General features: G+C 42.4%; 2 protein-coding genes across 3 annotated transcripts; both read right to left on the bottom strand.

Moving 5' to 3' along the window:
• Positions 1-7,519: 7,519 nt before the first annotated feature.
• LOC112264636 (SH3 domain-binding glutamic acid-rich-like protein 3) lies at positions 7,520-13,044 on the bottom strand. The gene is made up of 3 exons (XM_024441373.2): positions 12,891-13,044; positions 9,771-9,938; positions 7,520-9,610 (listed from the first exon to the last, which is right to left on the bottom strand). Exons 1-3 carry the CDS (start codon positions 12,933-12,935, stop codon positions 9,545-9,547), a joined length of 279 nt encoding a protein of 92 aa, XP_024297141.1. The 5' UTR covers positions 12,936-13,044; the 3' UTR covers positions 7,520-9,544.
• Positions 13,045-16,245: 3,201 nt separating this feature from the next.
• Positions 16,246-21,035, bottom strand: LOC112264634 (membrane progestin receptor alpha-B). Of its 2 annotated transcripts, XM_042295498.1 has the most exons (4): positions 20,842-21,035; positions 19,527-19,701; positions 18,946-19,200; positions 16,246-18,521 (listed from the first exon to the last, which is right to left on the bottom strand). In XM_042295498.1, the coding sequence occupies exons 3-4, from the start codon at positions 19,131-19,133 to the stop codon at positions 17,603-17,605; spliced, it is 1,107 nt and encodes a 368-aa protein (XP_042151432.1). In that variant the 5' UTR covers positions 19,134-19,200; positions 19,527-19,701; positions 20,842-21,035; the 3' UTR covers positions 16,246-17,602. The 2 variants fall into 2 exon arrangements, with proteins under 2 accessions (XP_042151432.1, XP_024297138.1); XM_024441370.2 differs by lacking the exon at positions 19,527-19,701 and having other exon boundaries at positions 20,842-21,032.
• Positions 21,036-22,811: the final 1,776 nt, after the last annotated feature.

Here is a 22,811-nt window from a genome sequence, read left to right as displayed (position 1 = left end):
ATAGCGTGCATCACTGCCCTCCTATGTCCACTGCTGGTACTGTGGGCTCCCATACTCCCAATATGTTGCTGTGCAACCTGGAATTTAGATTTGGTTGCACTACTGGCAACAACAAAAAACATAAACCTGGATATTACATTGAATGGCAAAAATATATTTGCAAAGTTGTTAAATTTGCGTTTCGTATACATTGTATTATCTCACCCATGAAAATGAAATTCAGCAACTCTTAGAGAACGGTACAATGATACAAATGCTTATTTTATGTTAAACGTAAAACCAACGCGTTTCTGCCCTTAGATTTCGTTGCTGTTTTACAGATTGTTATTCTTACAGACTGAATAAAGGGAGGCTTTCACACATTTCAAACCCGCCTCCTATCGGTCCGATTTTTGCAACTAATTCTGTTGTATTCCCATTGTTATTGGCCCCTGGACCCATAGGAGACCATTTTTAAATATATCAAATCCTCCTTCACATAATAATTACATTTGTATTCTTAGTTGGATACCTGGTATTTTTATGTGAATACTTTAAATCCAGGCTGTAAGATTTACCATTGGATTTTGAAGAGTATTCTTTCTGAATACCTTGATGAGTTTCGTACTAAAGACTCTTACTCAACTGTTTGTTTTTGCTCTCGTAAAACACAGGCTAGGCCTACTTGAAACCAATACAAATTGAGGAAGTGCTTGTGTGTGAACAGAATCACACAGCAGTGAAATGTATTTGCTGCATGGCTTGATGAGGTCAATTCCACTCAGCTTCTAAATCAGTCGTTTTTTTATTGACTTATACCTGGTTGTAATACACAGAACAAAACTGTAAATGCAACATGTAAAGTCAGTGGTGTAAAGGACTTACAGTTGAAGTGGGAAGTTTACATACACCTTAGACAAATACATTTAAACTCAGTTTTTCACAATTCCTGACATTGAATCCGAGTAAAAATCCCCTGTTTTAGGTCAGTTAGGATCACCACTTTATTTTAAGAATGTCAGAATAATAGTAGAGAGAATGATTTATTTCTGCGTTTATTTCTTTCATCACATTGACAGTGGGTCAGAAGTTTACATGCACTCAATTAGTATTTGGTAGTATTGCCTTTAAATTGTTTAACTTGGGTCAAACATTTCGGGTAGCCTTCCACAAGCTTCCCACAATAAGTTGGGTGAATTTTGGCCCATTCCTCCTGACAGCTGGTGTAACTGAGTCAGGTTTGTAGGCTTTGCTCGCACACGCTTTTTCAGTTCTGCCAACACATTTTCTATAGGATTGAGGTCAGTGCTTTGTGATGGCCACTCCAATACTTTGACTTTATTGTCCTTAAGCCATTTTGCCACAACTTTGGAAGTATGTTTGGGGTCCATTTGGAAGACCCATTAGCGACCAAGCTTTAACTTCCTGACTGATGTCTTCAGATGTTGCTTCAATATATCCACATAATTTTCCTCCCTCATGAAGCCATCTCTTTTGTGAAGTGCGCCTGTCCCTCCTGCAGCAAAGCACCCCTACAACATGATGCTGCCACCCCCGTGCTTCACAGTTGGGATGGTGTTCTTTGGCTTGCAAGCCTCCCCTTTTTTCCTCCAAACATAACGATGGTCATTATGGCCAAACAGTTCTATTTTTCCTTCATCAGACCAGAGGCCATTTCTCCAAAAAGTCCGATCTTTGTCCTCATGTGCAGTTGCAAACCGTAGTCTGGCTTTTTATGGCGGTTTTGGAGCAGTGGCTTCTTCCTTGCTGAGCGGCCTTTCAGATTATGTCGATATAGGACTCGTTTTACTGTGGATATAGATACTTTTGTTCCGGTTTCCTCCAGCATCTTCACAGGGTCCTTTGCTGTTGTTCTGGGATTGATTTTCAGTTTTCGCACCAAAAGTAAGTTCATCTCTAGGAGACAGAACGCGTCTCCTTCCTGAGCGGTGTGACGGCTGCGTGGTCCCATGGTGTTTATACTTGCATACTATTGTTTGTACAGATGAACGTGGTACCTTCAGGCGTTTGGAAATTGTTCCCAAGGATGAACCAGACTTGTGGAGGTCTACAATTTATTTTCTGAGGTCTTGGCTGATTTCTTTTGATTTTCCCATGATGTCAAGCAACGAGGCACTGAGTTTGAGTAGGCCTTGAAATACATCCACAGGTACACCTTCAATTGACTCAAATGATGTCAATTAGCCTATCAGAAGCTTCTAAAGCCATGACATAATTTCCTGGAATTTTCCAAGCTGTCTAAAGGCACAGTCAACTTAGTGTATGTAAACTTCTGACCCAGTGGAATTGTGATACAGTGAAATATGAGTGAAATAATCGGTCTGTAAACAATTGTTGGAAAAATGACATGTGTCATGCACAAAGTAGATTTCCTAACCGACTTGCCAAAACTATAGTTTGTTAACAAGAAATTTGTGGAGTGGTTTTAAAACGAGTTCTAATGACTCCAACCAAAGCGTATGTAAACTTCCGACTTCAACTGTAAGTAAAAAATATTTCAAAGTACTACTTAGGTCATTTTTTGGGGTGTCTGTGCTTTACTTTACTATTTATATTTTTGACAACTTTTGGACTCACTAAACACAGAGGCATCTTTTGCAAATAATGTCTGAGTGTTGGAGTGTGCCCCTTGCTATCCGTACATTTTTTATATTTTTTATGGTGTCATCTGGTTTGCTTAATATAAGGAATTTGAAATTATTTATACATTTACTTTTGATACTTAAGTATATTTAAAACCAAATACTTTTATCCTTTCACTCAAGTAGTATTTTTCTGAGTGACTCACTTTTACTTGAGTTACTTTCTATTAAGGTATCTTTACTTTTACTCAAGTATGACAATTGGGTACTTTTTCTACCACTGTGTAAAGTGTTGGTTCCATGTTTCACGAGCTGAAATAAAATATCCCAGACATTTTTATACGCACAGAAAATGTATTTTTCATCTTTTGTGCACACATTTCTAAGTACATCCCTATGAGTGAGCATTTCTCCTTTGCCAATATAATCCATCCCACCTGACAGGTGAGGCATATCAAGAAGATGATTAAACAGCATGATCATTACACAGGTGCACCTTGTGCTGGGGACAATAAATGACCACTTTAAATTGTGCAGTTTTGTCACACAACACAATGCAACTCAATGCACAATGTCTCAAGTTTTGAGGGAACGTGCAATCTGCATGCAGACTGCAGGAAAGTCCACCAGAGAATGGAATGTTCATTTCTCCACCATAAGCCTCCAACGCCGTTTTAGAGAATTTGGCAGTACGTCCAACCGGCCTCACAACCACAGACCACGTGTAACCACGCCGGCCCAGGACCTCCACATCCGGCTTCTTCACCTTCTTCATGTCTGTTGCGTTTATATTTTTGTTCAGTATGAGTCTTAATCTTATTTGACCTACCAGGTGGTAGGATTAATACTTAAATAGCAGATCAATCAATGAACAATTTCACAAACACGGATAAGTCTTGGATATTTGTACTGTAGTCATTCCACCACTAGATGGACACATGTGCAGCATCAGTTAAGGTTTACAGCCAGTTCCCATCCAGAGCCATGCTGTATATGTATACCCACGGCTCTGTTCCTGTCAACATAGAGGACAGCCTGAAATGAAAACGCTGAGTGGGCTTTAATTATTAACTTCCTGTGCCCGATCATGTGTCAATGTCAGGCCCTGTACACTGAACGATTACAAGTAGCCAGGAGTGTAATGTTGTTCTTACTTCCTTTATTCTCATGTCACACCCGTGTTCCCATCACAACCAGGGACAACTCGTCATGCTCTTTTGAGCCCCACCTGTTTACCTAAAATAAAAACGAAACATGTTTTGTTGATGCCTGTTTGCATGTTATTTTGGCATTAATATGTCTCACATATCAGTTTGCAAACAATGTGCAAAAAAAAAAAAATGTTGTTAATACAGCCGCATACAAACATGGTTTCTTTTTTGCTTTCTTCAATAAGGCATCTCCAAAATGCAGGTGTTTCAGCCTAGCTCGGTGTTTTCTGTGGTGGGGCAGCCAGTGGTAAATACGTAGTGTTGGGGTTGGTAAATGTTCTTTAGTTGCGCTGTGATTGGCTCAGTGCTCTGTCATTCATGAGGACACTACGTCGCCGCAAAATGTACGGGGAGAGCGCGATTATTCATGCCCCTTGGGTGACAGAACACTGAGCCAATCACGGCGCAACTAAAGAACATTGCCAACCCCAACGCTACGTATTTTCTACTGGCTGCCCCACCACCACAGAAAGCACTGAGCTTCGCTGATAGCCAGGTGTAGCAGTGGTAAGGATTCACTTCATGGTGCTGAAAAGAAAGCTCTGCTGTTGGGCAGCTTTATGTAGGCCGTAACAGTAACACTTTTTGTCACCGTTAAAGTGCAATTAATGTGTTGTGTTGTGACTTTGCTGGCATGTATTTAAAAAAAATAGTTTGGAGTTTTCCCCACCAAGATTTACATGTTAAAATGCCACTGATCACAACACACGTGAGAAAACAACTTTTATAGTGTGAGCAAATTCATTTCCTGCTCTTCCCCCGTGAGATGGATGTGTTGATAAAGAGTATTTTTGCTTTTCCTACACCTACAGTGCCTTGCAAATGTATTCACCCCCTTGGCGTTTTTCCTATTTTGTTGCATTACAACCTGTCATTTAAATTATTTTTATTTGGATTTCATGTAATGGACATACACAACATAGTCCAAAGTAATAGTAAAAATTACTTGTTTCAAAAAATTCAAAAAAATAAAAAACAGAAAGTGGTGCGTGCATATGTATTCACCCCCTTTGCTATGAAGCCCCTAAATAAGATCTGGTGCAACCAATTGTCTTCAGAAGTAATGTATTTAGTTAAATAAATGAGCTCTTCAAACAGGTCAGGGACAAAGTTGTGGAGAAGTACAGATCAGGGTTGTGATTTTTTTTATATATATCCGAAACTTTGAACATCCCACGGAGCGCCATTAAATCCATTATTAAAAAATTGAAAGAATATTGCACCACAACAAACCTGCCAAGAGATGGGCTGCAAAGCTCCACAGCGTAGATTGGAGTATCTGTCCATAGTACCACTTTAAGCTGTACACTCCACAGAGCTGGGCTTTACGGAAGAGTGGCCAGAAAAAAAGCCATTGCTTAATAAAGAAAGAATTAAGCAAACACGTTTGGTGTTCACCAAAAGGCATGTGGGAGACTCCCCAAACATATGGTAGAAGGTACTCTGGTCAGATGAGACTAAAATGTTGCTTTTTGGCCATCAAGGAAAACACTGTCTTGCGCAAACCCAATACCTCTCATCACCCTGAGAATAACATCCACACAGTGAAGCATGTTGGTGGCAGCATCATGCTGTGGGGATATTTCGCATTGGCAGGGACTGGGAAACTGGTCAAAATTGAAGGAATGATGGATGGTGCTAAATACAGGGAAATTCTTGAAGGAAACCTGTTTTAGTCTTCCAGAGATTTGACACTGGGACAGAGGTTCACCATCCAGCAGGACAATGAACCTAAGCATACTGCTAAAGCAACACTTGAGTGGTTTAAGGGGAAACATTTAAATGTCTTGGAATGACCTAATCAAAGCCCAGACCTCAATCCAACTGAGAATCTGTGGTATGACTTAAAGATTGCTGTACACCAGTGGAACCCATCTGACTTGAAGGAGCTGGAGCAGTTTTGCCTTTAAGAATGGGCAAAAATCCCAGTGGCTAGATGTGCCAAGCTTAAAGAGACAATCCCCAAGAGACTTGCAGCTGCAATTGCTTCAAAAGGTGGCTCTACAAAGTATTGACTTTGGGGGATGAATAGTTATGAACACTCACGTTTTCTGTTTTTTTGTCTTATTTCTTGTTTGTTTCTCAATAAAACATATTTTGCATCTTCAAAGTGGTATGCATGTTGTATGAATCCAATGATACAAACCCCTAAAAAAATCTATTTAAATTCCAAGTTGTAAGGCAACAAAATAGGAAAAATTCCAAGGGGGGTGAATACTTTTGCAAGCCACTGTACCTGTTGCTTAGTCAACATGCGTTTTCTTAGCAGTCTGATTGTACAGTTGAAGTCGGGAGTCATTTAAACTTGTTTTTCACCCACTCCACAAATTGCTTGCTAACAAACTATAGTTTTGGCAAGTCGGTTAGGACATCTACTTTGTGCATGACACAAGTCATTGTTCCAACAATTGTTTACAGACCGATTATTTCACTTATAATTGACTGTGTCACAATTCCAGTGGGTCAGAAATTTACATACACTAAATTGACTGTGCCTTTAACCAGCTTGAAAAATGCCAGAAAATGATGTCATGGCTTTAGAAGCTTCCGATAGGCTAATTGACATCCTTTGATTCAATTGGATGTGTACCTGTGGATGAATTTCAAGGCCTACCTTCAAACTCAGTGCCTCTTTGCTTGACATCATGGGAAAGCCAAGACCTCAGAAAAAAAAGTTGTAGACCTCCACAAGTCTGGTTCGTCCTTGGGAGAAATTTCCAAACGCCTGAAGGTACCACGCTCATCTGTACAAACAATAGTATGCAAGTATAAACACCATGGGACCACGCAGCCATCATACCGCTCAGGAAGGAGACGTGTCCCGTCTCCTAGAGATGAATGCACTTTTGGTGCGAAAACTGAAAATCAATCCCAGAACAACAGCAAAGGAACTTGTGAAGATGCTGGAGGAAACAGGTACAAAAGTATCTATATCCACAGTAAAACGAGATTTATATCGACATAATCTGAAAGGCCGCTCAGCAAGGAGGAAGCCACTGCTCCAAAACCGCCATTAAAAAGCCAGACTACAGTTTGCAACTGAACATGGGGATAAAGATCATACTTTTTGGAGAAATGGCCTCTGGTCTGATGAAACAAAAATAGTACTGTTTGGCCGTAATTACCATCATTATGTTTGGAGGAAAACGGGGGAGGCTAAGGTGTATGTAAGCTTCTGACTTCAACTGTATGTCATGTTTTTGGTCATGGGCAAAACCTGAATAAAGGTTTGGAACTAATAAGCTAGTATTCTATACTGTATATGTTGAGCTTTTTTATCTGTAAACCTGCACAGCATGGCACATTGATCCCCATTTGTACTCACTGTTCACCAAGAATCAAAATATTCAGTCTCCATGTTATTGGGGGTGGAGTTTAGTTGGGCAGATTAGTATTTGTCAATTACAGACTGGCACTGTGTAGAGTGGGCAGCAGCAGGATGAACAAGGCCCTGTAACATTCCTCAATGAGATGGAGAGAACTGCACATGGAAAGGCGATGTCTCAATCAAGATATGTGATCTGGAAGAACAGTGCCCCTGAATCAATATACTGATGTATATACTGTAGATGTACTGTTTTCCTTTGTTTTGAGAGCTTTGCAACTGTATTTGTAATACTATTGTACAATATTGTTCATAACACACACGTCCAAATGAATCAACTTGAACTGAGTCACTTGATTCACTTTTTAAACCATCAGACTTGTAATTCAGCAAAACACAAATCGACTTAGACATTCCATTTTATTTGACCCTTTTTCCACAACCTTCTTGGAAGACATCTCATTCTGTATATTACATTTTTTCTTTATTTTGGCCCAAAACGCAAAGCAGGAGCTCAAAGAGAAAGACATGAAATGTTGAACATTTAGTTGATAGTGAACCAATAAGACATCTACCACCGTCAACTGACAAAACAGTGCACAAACATGGTCTGTTAATGTTGCCATTGCAAAGTAGAGGTCCCACACCTACATACCCAAATAGTAGGTATACTCAAGTGCAGGGATTACATTGGGTGGGGCAATATTTTTCTAAAACTTTTTTTTACACATATATTTTTACAAGGATGAACAAGATGTGAGACTCTACACATGAAACGGCACATACATTTTTCACAACATCCCATGGAAGAAAACCCAGCAGAGTAGTAGACACTTGAAGCACTAAAAGTAAGGCCTTCAACATCCTCATGTGGTGAGTGAGTTTTATCGAAGGCTGAGAATGAGTCAGTTCAGTCTGAAACAATTTGTTTTCCCACTCAGTAGCCAAGAGTCAGTACAACAGTGGGAGTATGAGGCAGAGTTAAGTGCATAGTTATCTATTGCATCTTCAAGCTGGATCGAGATGGGACTTCACAGCTAGATCAGGACTTAAGGTCCAAAACAGTCAACAGATTGTAAATTCAGGGGTTCTAGTACTCAAGCTCAGCTCTCTTATAGTAAGGATGTACAGTTGTAGTGCCAGTAACAGTGTAACGTAGTTTTGCAACAATGTCCCATAAAATGTCTATTTCTGGAAGAGCAGTGATTGAGGATCAGGCCATTCTCTTTGGAATGCATTAACAGAGTTAAATAAGACTATATTGGGAGGTCAAAGCTGACTGTATCCATCGGGAAAACACATTTATTGGCACCAAGTTCAACACTATGGAATGCTGTCTGTTTTAACCATCTTCTGTATAACTTTCCACAGTGGAGTCACTTTTCCAGCATGGACCATAGACACCATTAGTCTGCTAAGCATTGAAATGTTTTGGACCAAAGTAGAATCCAATTAACTTATTCTGTCTCTACCACAATTCACATTTCTTTAAGGTTCTGTGATTGTTGGCTTCCTCATTCTCCAGACTACCGTCACCTACAGTAGGCCCAAGTATGTATCAAAATGGCTTCAGTCTGTCGAAATGAACATCATGCGAGTCAAGAAGGCCAGATAAGAAAAGAAAAAAAAAGACAAACACTGTTAATAAGATTAAGTGATAATAACCAATCATTGTTTGGTCTGAAATGGCCCCCCTATTTTCGACATGGGCTGCATTTAGACCAATTAGATCTGCGGTGACGGTTTTAAAGACCAATCGGTGAAGAAAAAAAAAAAAAGTACAATTCTCCTCTTGGGCAAGGGAACGATCATGAACATAGATTCCTGGTAAACGTTAGCCTCTGGATTAGTGGATCTTCATTAATCACGTGTTGGCAGCCCAGATTACCTGACCTAATTACCACTCATCTAGAATGGGCAGTTCCACTGATCCCACAGAGCAGACTAAGACTGATTAGTGACATGAACACGTCGGACAAGGCAGACCTGGGTTCAAATACCATTCCCAATCTTTGAGCATTTGCTTTAGTCTGCATGGAGTGCCAGGTGGGTGGGGTTTGGCCTTTTTAGCCTTTTCTATTGGTTTAATTGCAAAAGGAAAGCTTAAATCAAACACGTCTTTAGTACTTGAAATTATTTTAAAGTATTTGAACCCAGGTCCTGACCAGGAAGGACCACAAAGGGAAACAATGATGAAGAAAGCAGAGGGGGCATAATAGGTGCCCGTATAAAACAAACAATTCAATTAACAGTGGTTAGGTAAGAGTCCAGTGGGGTGGGAACAGGTGTGTGTGTCTTGATTGGTTGGTTGTATTTGGCATTCATCACTGCATTGACACAAGAGGGTGAGCACCGCCAGCGGGGCAGGGGGTTAGTCAACGGGCCTGCCTTGGGGGGGGACGGGGACGACACACAACTCTTCCTCATCACGCCATCTTCAGAAATTGTTCCACTTTGTCCTCCTCCACTGCGTCTGAAAACATGTCATAGTTCTGGAGGAAAGAGACCAAACAGAGTAGAAGATATTATATAAAAAAGGGGTCATAACATGCTTATGTCATCTTTAAGTTAAAATCTTTGTCTATACTCACCATCTTCATACCGTTTGACAGTGTTGTGGTTGTGTGTTTGTCTGATCTCACAAATCCTTACCCCACAGTACTGGTCCTCATTGAAGATCTGTGGCGGGACAGCCGTGGGGTTCCCCGCCTTGCTTCTCATCTCATCCCTGACCTCTCCGCCCACTGAGATGTCAATCAGCTCGTACTGGATACTCTTACTCTCCAGGATCCTCATCACCTCCGCTTGCTGAGATTTCACCTGGAGGGGGAGAGGAAAGGGTCAGTTCAGGGTCAGGGATCCATTACCGTTTTCACACTACTGAGCCGAGCCTGGCTTAACTGAGCCTAGCGGTACTGCACTGGCCTCATTATACACTGCTCAAAAAAATAAAGGGAACACTAAAATAACACATCCTAGATCTGAATGAATGAAATATTCTTATTGAATACTTTTTTCTTTACATAGTTGAATGTGCTGACAACAAAATCACACAAAAATGATCAATGGAAATCAAATTTATCAATTTATCTGGATTTGGAGTCACACTCAAAATTAAAGTGGAAAACCACACTACAGGCTGATCCAACTTTGATGTAATGTCCTTAAAACAAGTCCAAATGAGGCTCAGTAGTGTGTGTGGCCTCCACGTGCCTGTATGACCTCCCTACAATGCCTGGGCATGCTCCTGATGAGGTGGCAGAGGGTCTCCTGAGGGATCTCCTCCCAGACCTGGACTAAAGCATCCGCCAACTCCTGGACAGTCTGTGGTGCAACGTGGCGTTGATGGATGGAGCGAGACATGATGTCCCAGATGTGCTCAATTGGATTCACGTCTGGGGAACGGGCAGGCAAGTCCATAGCATCAATGCCTTCCTCTTGCAGGAACTGCAGACACACTCCAGCCACATGAGGTCTAGCATTGTCTTGCATTAGGAGGAACCCAGGGCCAACCGCACCAGCATATAGTCTCACAAGGGGTCTGAGGATCTCATCTCGGTACCTAATGGCAGTCAGGCTACCTCTGGTGAGCACATGGAGGGCTGTGCGGCCCCCCAAGAAATGCCACCCCACACCATGACTGACCCACCGCCAAACCGGTCATGCTGGAGGATGTTGCAGGCAGAAGAAAGTTCTCCACGGCAACTCCAGACTCTGTCATGTCTGTCACATGTGCTCAGTGTGAACCTGCTTTCATCTGTGAAGAGCACAGGGCACCAGTGGCGAATTTGCCAATCTTGGTGTTCTCTGGCAAATGTCAAATATCCTGCACGGTGTTGGGCTGTAAGCACAACCCCCACCTGTGGACGTCGGGCCCTCATAGAGTCTGTGTCTGACCGTTTGAGCAGACACATGCACATTTGTGGCCTGCTGGAGGTCATTTTGCAGGGCTCTGGCAGTGCTCCTCCTGCTCCTCCTTGCACAAAGGCGGAGGTAGCGGTCCTGCTGCTGGGTTGTTGCCCTCCTACGGCCTCCTCCATGTCTCCTGATGTACTGATTCCTGGTAGCGCCTCCATGCTCTGGACACTACGCTGACAGACACAGCAAACCTTCTTGCCACAGCTTGCATTGATGTGCCATCCTGGATGAGCTGCACTACCTGAGCCACTTGTGTGGGTTGTAGTAGACTCCGTCTCATGCTACCACTAGAGTGAAATTACCCCCAGCATTCAAAAGTGACCAAAACATCAGCCAGGAAGCATAGGAACTGAGAAGTGGTCTGTGGTCACCACCTGCAGAACCACTCCTTTATTGGGGGTGTCTTGCTAATTGCCTATAATTTCCACCAGTTGTCTATTCCATTTGCACAACAGCATGTGAAATGTATTGTCAATTGTCAGTGTTGCTTCCTAAGTGGACAGTTTGATTTCACAGAAGTGTGATTGACTTGGAGTTACATTGTGTTGTTTAAGTGTTCCCTTTATTTTTTTGAGCAGTGTATATTCCACATAGTGCTGAAAAGTACAACATGAAAGTTTTGGTTGGTTCGATAGTGTGAAAAGGTTTCAAGCTTTACTAGTAGTACCAGGGACCAAACAGTCAGATCTGTTTTGTTTACAGTCTGTGGTTAAAGAGAGATAGATGGGTAGCATTACCACTTGAGACAAAACGGCCTAGTAGATATAGTCTACTTTGCCTATGAAAGCTAGAGAGCTTATCTAATGTGTAGTTGATTATTAAATTGTGCAACGCTATCTTGTTGGGTCTGGTTGTGGAAGTTGGGAGGGTGTGTTTGCTATGTGTAACCACGCCTAGGTCACAAACCAACTGCAGCCTAGCATTCAATGAGCAAGACACACCAACGCGCACTACTTACAGCAGATTCAAATGTACTCTAGAAAACAGGAAGTCTAGGGATAAACCGAATGACTCAATCCCTTGCTTTGTAGTAGAGGTGAAATTACATAGCCCATGGCTAAACATTTTCAAAGTCTTCAATTCAAAAAATATCCTTAATTATATGACCCGATGGCTAACTTGGCAGTATAACGCAGAGCCCACCGAAAAACGAATCCCCCTATAATCGACACCAGATGTTTCAACGCGATTATTTGCATACATTGATTGTATCCACGCTTACACGAATGTAAACTCTCGGGAAGTACGCTGCAAGATTTGTATCAATTTTACTAATTCCATTAAAAGCGAAACGCGTGTGTGTTTATAATGCTTTTAGACAGCATAAATAGTTCACGTCCACCGTACAGGTAGGTAGGCATGTATACGATCGCAATCGTTGACAAGTATCCCAGTTGCATGTGTCTAGACCAGCATCGATTATACCAGGTAGGTTGCAGAATGCGAAAACTATATGTCCCCATTATTCTAATAGGCCCGTGAGATCTACCGCCTAAAGCAGACGGATAAAGGAAATAAAACTGAGAAACTGAACAATATGACTTCCGTCCACATTTTCGGGTTGAGTTTGCATTTCCTGGTGCGTTTTTGTTCATCTCCAAATAAACCCGTTCTTCAAAAACCTTGCGATCGACTGTATGGTGGACTGAATTATCAATAACTGAATTATCAATAACATATTCAAACAATTACAATATTGACCTAATTCGCATTGTATGCTGATCAGATCCTGAGATGGATCGTTGACAGGGCTTTCGTTGGGTGTGTCTGTCAGACTTGTCCATAATGGGTCTCTATAAGAAATGTATCCACCTGCAAGAATACAATGCATCAATAATCTCCGTTTCATCTCACCTCTCTGGATGCAGTGACGGTGGTATAATATAATTTGACGCCCATAGTTGCGATTTTCGATATCCCTTTGTGTGTTGGTCACAAGAGGAGCTCTCTTGTCGTAGCCTACAATCAATCGCCTCTCCTTCCTGCGACTGAAAAGCCTATATTTGCTGTGTGGTTTAAAGGGCCAGTGCAACCCTTTAGTCCTGTGTGTAGATTGCAGTTCTACTAGTTGGCTATTTGATGTGACTGTGACATGTACAGTACCAGTCAAACGTTTGGACACAGCTACTCATTCAATATTTTTATTTTATTTACTATTTTCTACATTGTAGAATAATAATGAAGACACCCAAATGATAAAATTACATGGAATCATGTAGTAACCAAAAAAGTGTTGAACAAATCTAAATATATGTTATATTTGAGATTCTTTGCCTTGATGACAGCTTTGCACAGTCTTGGCATTCATGAGGTAGTCACCTGGAATGCATTTAAATTAATGGGTGTGCCTTCTTAAAAGTTCATTTGTGGATTTTTTTTTCCTTCTTAATGAGTTTGAGCCAATCAATTGTGTTGTGACAAGGTAGGGGTGGTATACAGAAGGTATCCCTATTTGGTAAAAGATCAAGTCCATATTATGGCAAGAACAGCTTGAATAAGTAAAGAGAAATGACAGTCAGTCAATGTGGAAAATTTCAAGAACTTAGAAAGTTTCTTCAAGTTAAGTCACAAAAACCATCAAGCGCTATGACGAAACTGGCTCCAATGAGGACCGCAACAGGAAAGGAAGACCCAGAGTTACCTCCGCTGCAGAGGATAAGTTCATTAGAGTTAACTGCACCTCAGATTGCAGCCCAAATAAATGCTTCACAGAGTTCAAGTAACAGACACATCTCAACATCAACTGTTCAGAGGATTCAGGCCTTAGTGGTCGAATTGCTGCAAAGAAACCACTACCAACGGACACCAATAAGAAGAAGAGACTTGCTTGGGCCAAGAAACACGAGCAATGGCCAAAGGACCGGTGGAAATATGTCCTTTGGTGTGATGAGTCCAAATGAGATATCTTCAGTTCCAATCGCCATGTCTAAAGGCACTGTACAAACCAGGAATAGGCCCAAAACTGGAATCAGACACCCAGACTGTATCCCGGCAGGCCTGATCAATCAGCATCATTCAACACCATTTATTGATCAGTGTCAAGTTCAGGCTGGGACTGGCAGGGAAATGCCTGTGTTCACTAAAGGAAAGCTATGTGACCTCAATGTCAAAGTCAAAGAATAAGGAGAGGTGAAACTGTGCTCGGACAAACAGATCTCATTGTGTACAGAGAGGCTGACACAAGTATACAGAATCTAAACCAAAGATACTTTTGGTATACTGATGTCAATACTATAATTTGCGCCCTTAACGCCCTTTGGTAAGTTCCGATATTCTTTGCTTAGTGCCTTTAGCTGCAGCCAGCCAAGCCACCCAGCTCAGCTCCTCTTTATCCCATGACGGAAAAACCTGAATCAGCAGACAAAGCTGGAGCTAAACCTACACTTGGACTTTGTCCACATTCTCCTGCTGCCTGGCTCACAATGGAAGGGAACAGGCCTGTTTCCCTCTGCTGCTCTGCCAGTGATGAATGTCTACATCACCATGCCAAGCTCAACTAGTTTCATTAGCATACTGTTCACAATTACATCGGTTACACAGAGACCAAAGTAGTCTTGATTCAGATTTACAAAGAACTGTTATTTACTTTCAGTTCCAATGATGCTGATTGATCAGGCCTGCCGGGATACAGTCTGGGTGTCTGATTCCAGTTTTGGGCCTATTCCTGGTTTGTACAGTGCCTTTAGACATGGCGATTGGAACTGAAGATATCTCATTTGGACTCATCACACCAAAGGACATATTTCCACCGGTCTTACCATATATTCCATTACTGCACCTGAGATTATTCCATTGACTTGGACAGTGATTATCACAAAAACAAAATGATTGCCTACTATAAATAGCCTAGGTGGGGTTGGATCTTTGATGCTTAGTGACAGTCAGTGGAACAGGGACTGTGTGGAGGATGCTGTGGATCAGTTTCCGTCTTTCTTTAATGAAGAGCACAACCAGAGGACAAATAACAGTGATCATTTCAGCACTCTGATGGGACATAGAACAGTAGGCTGTAATGTGTCCATGTTACATCAATCAAACCTACTCCTGGGGTTACTAAAGTAGGCTCCAAATGTTACATTAGTTATAGTGATGTAATAGAAAACAAATCAACCTGCTATATACACTATACAATATGGAGACAATGGATGGATATGTGAGCTATTCCCATGGATTCTTGGCATAACGACACATATTGTTTCAGATGAAATGTCCACAAGGGGGCAGCAATTCCCTATATTTCAACACCTCTGCTTAACATTGTCAAATGCTTGGAGACAGAAACGATGCAATATACTGTGGCAGCATTGTAATGGTTACATCCTCCATAAAAGGGCCAATCAGTAGTTGAAACAAAAATAAAACGTGCTCCCCGCCACTGTTTCGTTAAAAGGCTGAGAGATGGGGCTGGAGAAATGTAACCAGTCTAAATTCTACAGATGCAAGGACTGACCATCCATGGAATCAAAATGATAGTTTTAACCATGTTTTGATGCTTTACAGTGTTAATTTACATTTACAAACATTGGAGTAAAACAAGCTTGTATTTGGGGTTGTGATGGGGAACAACAGTTGAACTAAGCTCCAGGGTTGGGGTCCATTCCATTTCAATTCCAGTCAACTCAGAAAGTAAACCAAACTGGAATGTCATTGGAATTCCTGAATTGACTGCAATTTTTATGTAATTGACCCCAACCCTGCTAAACTAGGTACTTATAAAGTTATATTCTTACAGAATTAATGGGGACATCCAAAATGTATGTAGCAACTGCTGATTCCCCTTTTTAAAGAGATTCTCTGGTACTTTTGTATACACTTTTTGTAGCCAGTAGTGTAGGTGTAGCCAGTAGTGTAGGTGTAGCCAGTAGTGTAGGTGTAGCCAGTAGTTCTGAAAGTAACACTCACAAGCCAAAAGTCTCAGAAAATTGACTACTACATCACAAATGTGCAGCTATGTACACCACATCATTGCTCTCTCTCTACTGTGTGCGCATCTTGCGAGCAATCACTTTCAAACTAGGGATTTTGTGGCTAATTGAGGTAAGACAGTAATTCTGCTGATAGATGCATGTATGAACTACACATTGACACATCCAGCACAAAACCGGAGGTTGAAAAAAATACTAGTCACCAAAGTACCTGAGCATGTCTTTAATATTTCACTGGGGGGAAGGAAGTTTGAGGTTGCAGTAATAATGAAAGGAAAATGGTGTGGGCTTCAAGTAGTTTTTATTGCTGTTCTACAAATGCCATAAAGTTAAAAGTTCTGAAATGTGAAGGCCCTGCAAATTGTTATGATTCCTGACATGTCATAATAACGCTGCATTGTTGTGAAGGTATTTTTTGGGCATCAGTCAGGGGGAAACTATACCTCCCACAGGAGGTTGGTGGCACTTTAATTGGGAGGACGGGCTCGTGGTAATGGCTGGAGCGGAATGGTATCAGATACATCAAACACATGGTTTCCATGTGTTTGATGCCATTCCATTTGCTCCCGCCATTATTATGAGCCCTCCTCCCCTCAGCAGCCTCCACTGGTACCACCCTATGGCACAATCAGAGAGTAATGGACAAAGGGTAAACATGAACAAAGCCGGTCCCAATACACTCCCTAGCCCTTCTCCTTAGCGATATCCCTGCGATTGCAGGTCTGTCAGGTGGAAGCTCCAACACTACACATAATACCTATCACCCTTCAGATCTGCAAACACATAAGGTTTAATATGGCAAAGGGGAAGGCATGGGGACCCAATTGGGATTGCCTATGTGTGTTGCAATGTATAAAGGGAGTTGTCCTCACACCTTTACTCAATCCCATTGGCTGAACTGATGTTTTGTTATAGGTCACCATGGTGATCTTCCAGAAAGAGCCAATCAGAGCCTGTCTCTATTCCGGTTTACGTCACAGAACTGAGTGAAGAGTGTGTCCTGGCAGTGGTAGGCCATGGTAAGAGAGGTAACACGTTTCCCTTTTCCCCTCATGGTCAATCAAAAGGAAAATGTAGCGATGGAACATAATCTCCGCAACAATTTACAGGTGTAAGATAATGTACATTACATACATCATTTGACACCACCATGCCAATTGAAATACAGAGAACTACTAAGCAGATCTATTCTAGGATTACAGTGAGCAATCATAGCAAATATAGAAAGTACTATGCAAGCTATCAATATTCTTACATCTCATTGAGGTTTTGTTCAGTGCTAGGCTAGCCTGGTTTCAGATCTGTTTGTGCAGTCTTGTCAACTCTTATGGTCACAGATCTGTGACCATGCTAGTGATAGGCTTCCTCAACTTCCATTATGTAAAAGGTAAACAACACTCTCTCAAGGACACAGGTGCTGTAGAGAAACATAATATTATCATATAAATGTACAGTTCAAAAACAAAGGAAGGCAGTGTGTGTCGAGTCAACCAAGGCCACATTGATCACTTTGGTACCAAATCAGAGGGCAAAACTGGGCAAAAGGTTCTGGCTGTAATAACGTCAACCCATTTCAACCGGTTTTGCCCACTGGGAAGTGATTCTAACTTTCCTACCCTCTTACATAGTCTCCAAGCCAATTCATTTGGACTTGTCTCTGCAGTCAAGCAACCGTTTTACTTTCCTCGCCATGAAGACTGCTATACAGACACAGACCACCTGCGTGACTCCATACTGAACCAGATAGATAGTGGCTGCTGCTCCTCTCTCTCCGTGTAGCTGTGTGTAGAGTGGCCGTCGGCCCAGGTAGTCCAGGTGAGAGGCCTGGATCTGACAGAGGGTACAGATCACCAGGAAGACATGGAACAGCTGGTGGCCCTGCCCCAGGAAATCACAGTGGCCTGGGAACAGACGCTCTGGAAGTGGGTTGGTGAAGAAGAACGCACTGGACAGGAAGAAGGCTACCTGGCCCCCATGGAAGGATATAGCCGAGTCGCCGACTACGCCACTGGCCGCGGCAGTGATGTCATCACTGTGCGACGTGGGCCAGAGGAGGAGGCGGTGGAACACCGGGCTAGTATCCCAGGCATAGGCCATAGCCGAGGGAACCACCTGCCCCACCTTCCGGACCCAGACCCGTAGGCTGTGGTTGCGATACTTCCCATAGCAGCAGCCCAGGCAGGACAGGCAGCAGAGGAAGGTGGCAGTGGGCATGAAGACCGAGGAGACCCACTGGTGGTAATCTGGTTCCACAGCATAGTAGAAGTGAGCCACGGCGCTGCCATACTGATACTGAGCCACTCCTACATAATCCAGGAAGAAGAAGCAGTAGTGGTAGAACTCTGATTTGGCAGCCAGGAGGTGGGCTACAGTGCTGCAGGCCATGTAGGCCAGGGAGGACAGGAGGAGGATGAGGAGGGGCCAGGCGTGGGCATCATGGATGAAGTCTACCGTCTCAGCCAGCTGGAGGAACTTGACCAGGACAAGGAGAGACCCCAGCAGGTGGGTCCACACGTTGATGGTCTCGTTGTGACGCTGGAACAGCGAAAGGAAGTAGTACCTGTATCGATAAGGAGATGGGACACCGTTATGTTAGCTTCAGAGACGGGACACCGTTATGTTAGCTTCAGCGACGGGACACCGTTATGTTAGCTTCAGAGACGGGACACCGTTATGTTAGCTTCAGAGACGGGACACCGTTATGTTAGCTTCAGAGACGGGACACCGTTATGTTAGCTTCAGAGACGGGACACCGTTATGTTAGCTTCAGAGACGGGACACCGTTATGTTAGCTTCAGAGACGGGACACCGTTATGTTAGCTTCAGAGACGGGACACCGTTATGTTAGCTTCAGAGACGGGACACCGTTATGTTAGCTTCAGAGACGGGACACCGTTATGTTAGCTTCAGAGATGTTTTTATTATAATAAAACCGGATGTTCTACATAGCATTGTGGGTATTGTAGTACATCCTGTTACAGTACCTCCAGCCCTGGTGGAGCGGTCGGTAGCCGGCGTGGATGTAGCGCTCTCTGAAGAACCCGGGAACTTCGGTGTCCCGTAGCGTGCCGGGCATGGAGGGGGCGACCTCTGTCAGCATCTGGGGCACCGCCCTTACCTGCTGGAGGTTGATGAACAGACGCCCAATCCTATCCATGACAATCGTTGCCATGAGGGATGGTCTGATGGATGGTGGGACCGTTGTTGTTGCTGGCTGGATAGTTTCAGGAGACTGGCAACTGAAAAAGAAGGAGAGTGACACCATTAGGAAAACATTTAGCATTCAGAGCTGGCCTACCCTAACACCTAAAAGGCTTCAAAACAATAACTAGGTATAATAAGAGGTTTAAAATGACTTCATTTATTTTAAAACTGCAGAGCAAGTAAAACTATTTGTAGTAAAAACATCACCTTTGTTGAAGGACTCCCCAAACACATCTGACACACAGGTTAAAAAGACAAGTTCCTTCAATAAATAGAAACACATCACACTACGTGCTTCAGCAGTCATATTACTTCAGAATGAGTCTGTAGTCCAAGTGAATGTCTCTCCTTCACAGTTTACCTGTAAACTCCTGCCACCTCAGAAGAGAGGACTATCCTGGTGAGTGCGTGTTCAGTCTGGTTTAACCAGGCAATCAGAGGACATCCTTCATGCTGGCCCTACCTGGCTGGGCCACCAAGGCCCCAGGGACAGCAGGCCAGATTACACCAGACCTGTTCTGACTCCTGCAGCAGACCTGACAATTTATTAGCAGTAGTTAGCCTTAATCTGCAGTTAACCTTGCAGATTAGGCTACTATACTGTCTATGGACCTTGCCCGGAACTTCTAATGCTCCGTGTCTGATCCAGTCCCGCTCTCTGTAGTTTTCACTCTAAACAGTGCTAGGAGGGAAAGGAGCGGTGCTATTGGGGATGGGGAGGGAGAACATGAACACTTCAACCTTGAAGATGAAAAGATAAGGATATCTTTGTAAGCAGTGTGGTGTATGAACTTTACCCTAATTGCTCCTGTAAATCACTCTGGATAAGAGTGTCTGCTAAATGAATAATATGTAATGGGGGTCTAATAACCAAAACACACATCTGATTCAAATGTATACATTCAAGTCACACTTGAAATGCATTTCTAATGCAAGTTTGAATTCATAATACACTCGCCTTCCTCAGGGTGAAAACTCAAAGGTTGTTCTCTCCTCTCTCTCTCCATGTTCTTCTGATCATAAGATGCAAGCACGTTTTTTATCAAGTAATACAATGTTCCTTTCCTGAACTGGTGAAAGAATGCATTTTCAGATGCAGACATACTGTCAGACATGTTTACACAGTAACTTCAACTTTGTTATTAGATATTGGCCACATGCCCACATCTGATAAAACAGAGTTGCGAATGAACAGAAATGTAGCTCCAACACCTTCAAAACAAGATCCTTACATGATAACAAGGCAAATTCAGTTAAATCTCAGCAACACCTATTTCCTATTGTCAACCCTGTCAAGTGTTTGCCTATGGCTAATGTGACTGAGGAATTTACACGGTGGCACCCACTGACTAAATATCGTTGACACAATAATAACTCAATCAAGACCTCACATAAACCTACAGTATAAATCCCTCCCTCCAGCCTCTCCCGTGTTTGAGTGACAAAGGCTGTGGAGAGAGGCAGGCAGAGCAATCAGTGCGAAATTCATTTCTGACATTGCGCTCTTCCAAAAACCAGAAAAACCTATTTCACGCCCATCAAATAATATAATTTAACATGTTGACATGCATTCAATTTAATTTTGTATAGGCTATACTTGTGCTCTTTTTGCGTACACTGTTTCACGTGATAAGTAAAAAGTTAGAGAATATTGCACAAGACGAGAGAGGAAATACCAATGCATGTGGGCGTTCTTCTTCCTCTTCAAGGCTACTACTGTAGGCGTACTTTATTAGCCTACATCAGACAGCTCCGGAACACTCAGCGCAGCAGGACCCTCCGCGGGATCTTTCACCTTCAGATGTGATGATCGTCCGACTGTGTCCGTCCATGTCCCCCTCCGACAGTAATCGGTCGGTCACGCCTCTCCGACCGGTGACAGCCTTGCCAACCACTCAGATACTGGAGTGCAACAGATGAGCGTCTTAAATGAACATGAGGTGTCCAATGAAAAGTAAGTAGGCGGTCGTTCCAAGCAGAGGAGAGAGAGAGAGAGAGAGAGAGAGTAGAAATGTGGTATTTACCTTGGCTACAGGAAACTTTGGCGTGGATGCCTGATCGACTGCGAACTGTCCCTCATACCTTTAGGACTAGTCACCGTGCAACTGTTTCTAGTCAACGTTGGATTTCCCTCTGTTGTTTCACATGACGGTGAAATTGATTAATGAGTTGATACAGTAAAGGGATGAATACTGAGAGAATAAATAACGATATTTCATTGAAAAACCGCACCCTATTAAACTGGGATATGAAAAAAGTGAGAACTCCAAGAAGTTTCAATACATCAAAAACGAAGTATTCTAGATTTTAGCCTGCTAAAAAGCTTATACGTGGGGTCTAAATCATGTAGAATGTAATGTAAGTCCCAATGGTATAAAACGCTACAAAGACAAAACAGAACGTGGGCGGCTTTAGGAACATTCTTTTGCATGGATGTGTCCGGAACGTGGTATCAAGGAACGAAGCATTGCACAATCTCAATCTCCTTTGGAAAACTTTCCTTCCTGTGTGTTTAACCGGTTTCAGACAGGGAGAAGCTATGTCAATGGCATAGCATTGACATCATTATTCAAATGTTAGGGGCTTATACAATATGTGGGTCTCAGTTCCTTTTAAATTAGAAATGTTTCATAATCTAGCATTATGAGCAAATTTGATGTACACAATCCGTTTTTAAAAAACTGCCCTATCCAATTTGTGTCTAATTTGATTACTCAGTATTGCCTGCCTATTAAACCAGATTGGAAACCATGCCAGAGCATATACAATGTACCAAACTAAGAATGAACTGCTTCAGATGATCAACAAAGGTCTGCTTTGTAGCTTTAAAGCTCCCTTCAAAGGGTGCAGACAATTATATAATATGTTGACAGTGCCAATTTGGGCAGTATCCCATTGGCAGTACCCTACTCATTGGGTGTGGAGAAGGGGGGTATTCTCCTCTTCTAATGAAAGACCCACATTAGCTATTTTTGATCTATGATAAAGGGTAAAAGGAGTGTTTTTGGCAGCTCCAAGCGAGTTCCTAGAATTTGGATGAGTTTTCCTTTTTCCCTGGGGTTACAGGGTTTACTATTTTGCTTCATGGTATCCAGAATATACTGAGGTATCACTTGAGGGATGTAGTAAAAACATGGGTGGGTGAAGTCTAAACTCTGTAGGTATGTATACCCCAAAACACTCATCTAGCAGAACAGAAAATGCAAAATAGCATTGAAGGGATAGTTCACCCAAATTCAAAAATGACACCTGAGTTTCCTGACCCTGTAAGCAGTCTATGGACAAGGTATGACAGCAATCCAGTCTTTGGTTTAGTTTCCCAGTCACTGTTTCCACATGCTAACATTAATCATTTGTGGCACAAATCCTAAGTCATTGGACTGATATTATTTTTTAATTAAAAATATATATTTATTCAAAACATACAATATATTTGCAGTGAAGCTGCTCAACAACTACATCATACCAGTCATCCAACAGATGTAAGGGATCTCATCCTCCTCTTCTGAGGAAGAGAAGCGAGAAGGATCGGAGGACCAAAACGCAGCGTGGTAAGTGTCCATAATGTTTATTTTAAAACAAACTGAACACTACGAAATACAAAACAATAACCGTGAAAATGAACGAAACAGTCCCGTGTGGCGAC

The sequence above is a fragment of the Oncorhynchus tshawytscha genome, linkage group LG13, assembly GCF_018296145.1.
Source record: "Oncorhynchus tshawytscha isolate Ot180627B linkage group LG13, Otsh_v2.0, whole genome shotgun sequence".
Lineage (NCBI taxonomy): Eukaryota > Metazoa > Chordata > Actinopteri > Salmoniformes > Salmonidae > Oncorhynchus > Oncorhynchus tshawytscha.
The sequence above is the reverse complement of the archived record's forward strand: the minus strand, read 5'-3'. Positions and strand labels throughout refer to the sequence as shown.